At 40.9% G+C, this 8,136-nt stretch overlaps 1 protein-coding gene across 1 annotated transcript; it reads right to left on the bottom strand.

The window, feature by feature from the left end:
* Nucleotides 1–3,543: 3,543 nt before the first annotated feature.
* On the bottom strand, nt 3,544–5,918 carry LOC101311914 (protein TRANSPARENT TESTA GLABRA 1-like). Its single transcript, XM_004307863.1, has 2 exons — nt 4,800–5,918; nt 3,544–3,923 (listed from the first exon to the last, which is right to left on the bottom strand). The coding sequence occupies exon 1, from the start codon at nt 5,837–5,839 to the stop codon at nt 4,805–4,807; it is 1,035 nt and encodes a 344-aa protein (XP_004307911.1). The 5' UTR covers nt 5,840–5,918; the 3' UTR covers nt 3,544–3,923; nt 4,800–4,804.
* Nucleotides 5,919–8,136: the final 2,218 nt, after the last annotated feature.

Here is an 8,136-nt window from a genome sequence, read left to right as displayed (position 1 = left end):
TGAAGCAAACATCTTCACCAAACAAGTAATTCATCCTCTCTGCCCTCCATGGATCTCTACCGCCATCTTTATCATTCTTCGAAGTAGTAGCTGGTAGTAATAGGTCAGATCTACACAGAGGACAAGTTAAGTGAGCCTGGCCGATCCAAGCATCCAGGCAGTCTTTGTGGAAAACATGCTCGCAATTGCACAGCTCCCTCACATCGTCCCTGCCCTCTATGACATTCATGCACACAATACATGATGAAACGTGCAATATTTCTTCCTCCGGATACGAAGACGAAGATATAGCTTGCAAATGGTGTTGCCGGCTTCTTTTCTTCAGATTGAGGTCCCAATACTTCACAACCGGTAGTTGCTTCTCAATCGATTCTGCATCAACCACCACCGGAACTACTACTGGTACTTGAAAGCGCAACCAACTAGAATGTGAAGTTGCTGCAGCTTCAAAGTTCATGACCTCCAGCTGCTGGTGATCACTATCGTCCTTATTTTGTTGATCATCAACACTATGTATAAAGAATAATTCTGGATAGTAGATGATCTTCTTGAGTAGAAATTTGAGAAGCTTACATAGTAACACTACAGAAAGAACCACCACCACCATACTGCTGATCCGAGAAATTACCAGCTAACAGCTAGAGCGTTGATATCAGTTGCTTGAATTTGCATGCTAGCTAGCTTTGAAACTATACTACTTGAGGACTTGAACTATATATAAAAGAAGGCAGTGAAAGGATGAAGTGTAGTACCTAAGATTTCAGACATATATTACTGTGAGAGATGGGGATGGAGGAGATCAGAATTGAACTATATATATATATCGGACAAATGATCATCCAACTTGAATGTGCATGTGTACGTTACGATATTTGGCTAGTTCTATTCTTAGAAACAAACCATAGAAGTCTGACCTACGATATTTACACAAATATTAATTGAAAATACTGTACGTCCTGGACCAAAGGAAGTTAAGATTTGGTGAGGTCGGTCTGTAAAGTGGCAGATCGGTTTGGATGGTAATTGTGAATCAACTCTATTTATGCATCCCTGATTTTGATGTTCAAGTAAATGGCCAGCCAGGCTGAACCACACCGGCTCAGTCTTTTTCCATCGAAGATATGAGCAGCATGAAGTCAATTATATATGCGAGTACGCAACTGTGAGACTTGTGGTTTTCTTTTTTCTTTGTCAACTTCATGCTTTCAATTTGCATGAACCAGAAACCTCATCAAGTCAACAAGATTATAATTGAGTTGGGATTAATCCATGTCCAAACATATTAAAATCATGACATATTGCACTATGAATTATAACAAATGCAGTGTCATTCATTAACCAAAAACACTAACAAGCTAGCAGTGTCATCCACAGCCATACAAAACTTCTAATCTCCCCCTTCATTTTCTACACCCTAAAGAACCAACCAATTCTTCTGAGAACTTGGTTTTTAATTTCTCTCAATATAATTGAGATACAGTATTTACAACAATTAGAATTACAAAAGTTCAAACATCCCTCACCAAGTAACTAACTGAAGTTCAAACTACTTCCAGCTACACTGCTGCAAGTAACTGCAAATGCACAACATGCACGGTATCGACGTTTATGTTGAACAGTGAATTAGTTTCGAGACGTCAGTAAGTAAAGCTGCTCCCATTGTTTAGATTTCTGCAGCAATCGCTTGCCGAATATGGCAATAATAAATTAATATAATAGGGCCCCTAATAATAATGTAATTACAAATTAGTAAACACAGTTTTGGAATTTGGTTTGATGGCGACTTCATCTTTGTGCTTGTGAAGAACAAACGAGCTCCAGTTACTAACTACTATGTGTTTATATGTAGTTATGGAAATGGAGCAAGTTTTAAGAGTTAATAAGCATACATAAGCTAGCATACAATACATGATATGTGCATTTGTTATTAGAGTAAAAATTCGATCACAGATAGAAAAAACCAGATAGTATTAGAAACTTTGAGTATGATCGATTATGCCTGAATCGTGAAAATATGTTTGAATCATATATTGAGCTTTGATGTGTGTTTCCCTCAGTATATACAAGAATTATAATACATTCTAGTTCTTGAAACAAATATCTTGACCAAACAAGTAAATCATCCTCTCGACCCTCCATGGATCTCCTCCTCCATCTTTATCATGCTTTGAGATAGTACCACAAGTAGTAGCTGGTATTAGTAGCTCGGATCTACACAGAGGACAAGTTAACTGAGCCTGACCGATCCAAGCATCCAGGCAGTCTGTGTGGAAAACATGCTCACAATTGCACAGCTCCCTCACCTCGTCACTGCCCTCTATGACATTCATGCACACAATACATGATGAAACGTGCAATATTTCTTCCTCCGGATACGAAGACGAAGATATAGCTTGCAATTGGCGCTGGCGGCTCGTTTTCCTCAGCATTAGGTCCCGGTATTGCACAACCGGCAGTTGCTTCTTGATCGATTCTGTGTCAATCACCACCGGAACTACTACTGGTACTTGCAAGTCGTACCGAGTAAGATCTGAAGTAGTTGCTGCAGCTTCATATTCCGGCTGACGATCACTATCCTCCTTATCTTGTTCACCATCTCCGCTATGTACTGGATAGTACAAACTCATCTTCAGTAAAAGTTTGACAAGATCCCATAGTAACGACCCCAACTTCATCTTGAGCATGCTTTACTTATTATTCGCTGGATATATTGTATCACAACTACAGAAAGAACCACCGGTATCCCTGATCCAAGAAATTAACAGCTAGCTAGCTAGAGCCTTGATATCAGTTGCCTGAAGACTGAAGTTGCAAGCTCGGAAACTAGATACGATCGACGTGATGAGGACTTTAACCATAAAAGAAGGCAGTGAAAGGATGAAGGGTGTACCTAAGATTTCAGACGAATGTTACAGAGAGAAAGAAGGCAAGGAGATCGATCAGAATTCGAATATGTGTACGTTAAGCTTGGTGGCTAGTTCTATATATAGAAAACATGCATAATAGAAGGTTCATAACTAGTAGTCGTCTCTCACCTTTTATGATGATATATAAATCTGTACGGTCCCGGCCGAAACGAGAATTTAGTGAGGTCGGTCTAGAAAGTCGAAAATCGGTTTGGACGTTCATTGTGAGTCAGCTCTCAATTTATGCATATCCATGATTTTCATGTATTTCTGCAGCTCATCCATCTGAACTCATTCTCCATCGATGGTATCAGCATCAGGTCAATTATATATGCAACAGTAAGACACAGATTTTTCTCTTTTTTTTTTATATAAATAAATGGCCTCACCTGGACTTTCCTCGAACAAATATCAACAAGATTTCAACCTTATTAGGTAGAAGGGAAGAAAAGAAATTCTCAGTACTATCAGTTCACTTGAAAAGAAGATGTTGATGATTAGAGTTTTGTTTGTTGTTGCTCCGGTCAGTTACAGTGTTATTTACAATAGGATGAGTGCATAACCGATACAAGAATGCGTGCTTTGAATATTTGCATGAACCAAAATTGGATGGGTGTTGGGAATTGAAGTCCAAACATTTGAATGACAATCATTTCATATTGCACTAAGAATTATGACAAATGCAGTGTCATTCATTAAGAAAAAACACCAAAAAGCAGTGTCATCCACAACTACACAAAACTTCTAATCCCCCTTCATTCTCTACACTCTAAAGAACCAACCAAATCTTCTGAGAAGTTGGTGTTTCTTTACTCGGACACGGGAACACAGAGCGTGTGATTGAGGGAGACTCCCACTAACAGTTACGATTACAAACACCATTGGATCTATAGAAAAGATAAAAGGTAGGAAAGGAAGGAGAGATACTGTATTTACAACAATTAGAGTTACAAAAGTTCAAACATCCCTCACCAAGTAACGGAAGATCAAACTACTTCCAGCTACACATCAGTACCCCTGCATCAAAAGAGAATCCACAACTTTTTCAGTTAACAAGTGCGATATGACCCAATTTGAGAGCACAAAAGAAATATCCATAGTTCCAATTCCAAAAAAGAAAAATCCATAGTTCATTTCTTTTTTAGATAACTTAGATTAGAAAACTATAGAAGTGAAGAAGCATCCCTGCCCGTTGAAGTTAGTTATGAGAACCCAACGTGGCAACTGCCAAGTCTAACCGTTGCATAGTTAGTAATACATATGTTCACCATTAATCTAATTCCCTCTAATCCATGTTCTTTTCACTGTCATCACCATTTTATAGAGAACTGATATCAATCCAAGAACTACTACAAGGACATTATAACATAAAAGCAATCTCCTATGCAGATGAAATTTCAGTAGCTAGTTTTCAGTACTGCATTGCATAAAGCTATGTTAGTTTTAGGTAACTATTACTCTAGCAAACCAGGTGACATTGGTACTTCAGGACATTTGCAAACAGAGTTGAGGACTATGTTAAAGACTCAAGTAGAGAATCAAGCTGAAGCGAGAGAACAATTCAAACTCAAGAAAAAGGAGATCATATCCCACAATAGATGACCGACCATATGATATCCACAAAAGATGAGACGGAACCATGTCATGAATCGGGCCACAAAATCACAACCGAAGTAGAAAAAAATCCGGTATACAGATATCTATACTTCATGTTTTACCTACCACCTCTATCCAGAAGAAAATGATCAAAAACAAATGCAAACGGTCACATATACTCTGCTCAGGCTTTGCATTCGTTATTCAAACAAGCAAGTAACAGTTAAACACATCAGTTCAGTTTTAGTACATTATCATCAATTGGCGAGAACAGAGTATTCTACGCAAACCACTTACATTCCTCAAACCTTCAAGAGCTGCATCTTGTTCGAAAACGCAATGGCAATCCAATCCGGCTGCCCAGCAGACCACTGCAGCTGATTAATCTCGGCGCCAGCCGAGTACATCGACATAGGATCAATCCCATTCGGCCCCGCCACCGTCGGCAGCTCCCAAATCAGCGCCTGCGAGTCATCCCCACCCGAGCAAATATGCCTGGCGCTCTGCGGCGCCCACGCAATCGCATTCACACTCCCTCTGTGCCTCTCCAGCTCCGCCACCGGCATCGTCGGCGACCGAATATCCAGTATCACAACCTTGTTACTATCCATCAAAATCGTCGCCATGTACCTCAAGTCCTGCTTGTTCCACGCCAATCGGAGCAGCGGCGTGTCCGGCTGAGGACTCTCGTATATGATCGTCGAGTGTTCTTTATCTCTCAGATCAAATATTCTCACCGATCCGTCGGCGGAGACCGACGCGAAAACCCTAGCCTCGCCCCACGCGATGTCGTAGACCTCCTTGTCGTGCGCGATCAGCTGCGTCTCGACGACGCCTTTCTCGATGTCCCAGATCGTGCACGTCGTGTCGATGCTGGAGGTCCCGATCCGCCGCGGCTCGATCTCGTTCCAGTCGAATGACGTCAGCGGCGCGCAGAACTCGGAGGTTTTGGAGTTGTTGAGAACCGAAATTGGCTCGAGGCGGTCAACGGAGGAATCTTTGACCTCCCAGAGGCGGAGGTAGTCGCCGGAGGAGGCGAGGATGTCGTGGGACTTGTGGAGGGTGTTGGGGTTTGGGTGGAACATGAGCTTGGTGGGAGGGTAGGGGTGGTCAAAGGAGAGAGAAGGATTGGGTTTTAGGGTTAGGGTGTCCGGGTCGAAGGAGAGAATGTCGACCCGGTTGGAGAACTCCTCGATGAAGCTGCCGACGGCGATTTTGGGGTGGTGGTGGCGGGCGCGGGCGGCGGGGGAGAATGCCATGGCGTAGAGAGGGTAGGGGGAGTCGTAGGTGACGGAGTTTTCGGGACCGAGGTGGGATTCGAGGGTCGAATTCTCCATCGGGTCGGATTGGGGTTTTTGGGAGGCCGGAGAAGTTTTGGGAGGGGAAGTTGAAATGGAGGCGGGAGAGATAAGTAGGTGGTGTGGTTTAGTGCGGACAAAAACGACACTTTTCTGGTGGCAGTAAAATTAGTTAGGTCAGCAAGTCAGTAGTCAAAGTAGGGAGTGGTCTTGCCCGCCTGGTTTGAATGGGCCGAGTGAGCTTTTTATTTTTTCAGCGCGCACACATTATTTAGCCCACTTTGATTGAAGATATCAGACATGAGGGCCCAATAAGCAAAAAGGATAAAGACTTTTGTGCCTAAAGTGATCAGAGTTCATTGAAATTGGTCTAAATTGATCGTTGTAGACATTATCTTCAGAATAAGTAGTTGTCTACAACGATCGCTGCCTGACGGCATTACATTCATGATCGTTTCTTAAAAACAATGTCAACGGAAATGTGGATTGCGTGGGAAACAAAGTAGATATCGTGACGATTAGAGCTTAATTTGTCGTGGTATAGCTATTGAGATATCAGTCTTATATTGAGAATATGGGACATTGCTTGTGGATTTATAAGGGTTTGGGCCACTCCATCCATTGTCAATTGGTTTTTTATGTGAACCTCATACTACTTTATCATGATATCAGAGCGGGTTACCTACGTCCACATGTGAAGCCCAATGGCCACACGAACTCCACGTCACCCAAATGTTGTCCACATGTTAGGCTTAACAATTCGCCACACGTGCGGGGGCGTGTTGATATATCAATCTCACATCGAGAATATGAGACATTGTCTGTGGATTTATAAGGGTTTGGGCCACTCCATACATTACCAATTAATTTTTGATATGAACCTCATACTACTTTATCAATAACAGCTAATGAAAGTTTGATATATTCTTCTACTCGCTAAACCTTTGTTTAAACGTCTCAAACAAAACTGAAGAGCTATACCCGGACATACATATGTAAAGTGGACACCGCTTTGAAATTAAAATGTGGTGTCCTTATTTTGGTCACTTTTAGATCACATTTTCACATCTTCACCATTATGTGTCTATAACATAGTGTTTAGATAATTTCTGTAACGTTTCATCCAATTTAGAGATTATTTGGGTACCGAATTAGATTAAATGAATCAACTGAACAAAATATGTTCAAACAGAATCGTTCGTATAAATCAAAATTACGGAAACTCAAATGATCTCTAAATTGAATGAAACTTTACAAGAATGATCTACACACTATGTTCTAGACCTTAAAAGGTAGAGATATGAAAATGTGACATAAAAGCGAGCGAAATGAGGAACACCACACTTTAATTTCAAAGCGGTGTCCCGCTCTGAAAGAGAACTATACATATGTATAAGAACGTCTCGAACACACTATTTACAACTTGCGTCTCGATCAAAAATAAATTGATAATTATGTATGTCTTTGTCATTTAAAACTTGCATATATATTGATAAAGAAAGTAAATAATCAAACTCTACTTAATTAAATAATCAAACTTGAATATTAACCACTGAATATTCCAACACACGATTACTAAACTAAACTAGACGACCTTATATATGTGAGATGGAACAGTAAGGTAGTAGCTGGCTAGCTGTTGAATGGAAAATTCTTAATAATACTGTTAAGTAGTAATACTTTAAGCAGGATGATTGCTCCAAGATCGAACTAGAAGGTCATCACTCGAAGCTGCAATTCATGAATATTTATTGTTCATTAATTAACCCTAATTAACAACTTCTTAGAACGTTGAACACAATCAAATTGAGATTACGAACGCTAGCTAGCCCGTAACGTTATGCAATGTTGATGACGACGGTGGCATAGTAATCGCTGACGTATTTTGTTGATTGAACCAGAAGATAACGAAAAACAACGTGGAAGGTGATTAGGTTTACAGATCGATCTGGGCATATAAATATAGTTGAGGAAACGTAGCTTGTTTGGGGACTAGCTTGGAGTTTCTTTGGAAAACGCCGATAGGGATAAGATTACCGGACCAAGATTACCTGGCCGTGTAGGGCTGTGTGGTTCTTTCAACAGCTACATGATGAGGATTGATGATGATGATGAGGATGAGGATGGCGAAATGTGAACATCATAGAAAGTCCACTCGGTCGGTCTTGGTTGGGAAGGCTTGGGTCATGGGTGTGATATGGGTAGTCACGTGGCGGTGAAAATAGACTGCAGTTTCCACCTATAGTTTTAGTTTTTGGGTCGCCACGTAGCGGTAACTGTTTATTAAATTTTATATTAGGTAATTAATTGTGGATTATGCTCTCTCTCTCTCTCTC

The sequence above is a fragment of the Fragaria vesca genome, linkage group LG7 (genome assembly GCF_000184155.1).
Source record: "Fragaria vesca subsp. vesca linkage group LG7, FraVesHawaii_1.0, whole genome shotgun sequence".
In the NCBI taxonomy this organism is placed as follows: Eukaryota; Viridiplantae; Streptophyta; class Magnoliopsida; order Rosales; family Rosaceae; genus Fragaria; species Fragaria vesca.
This window is presented reverse-complemented; position numbering and strand designations above follow the sequence as displayed.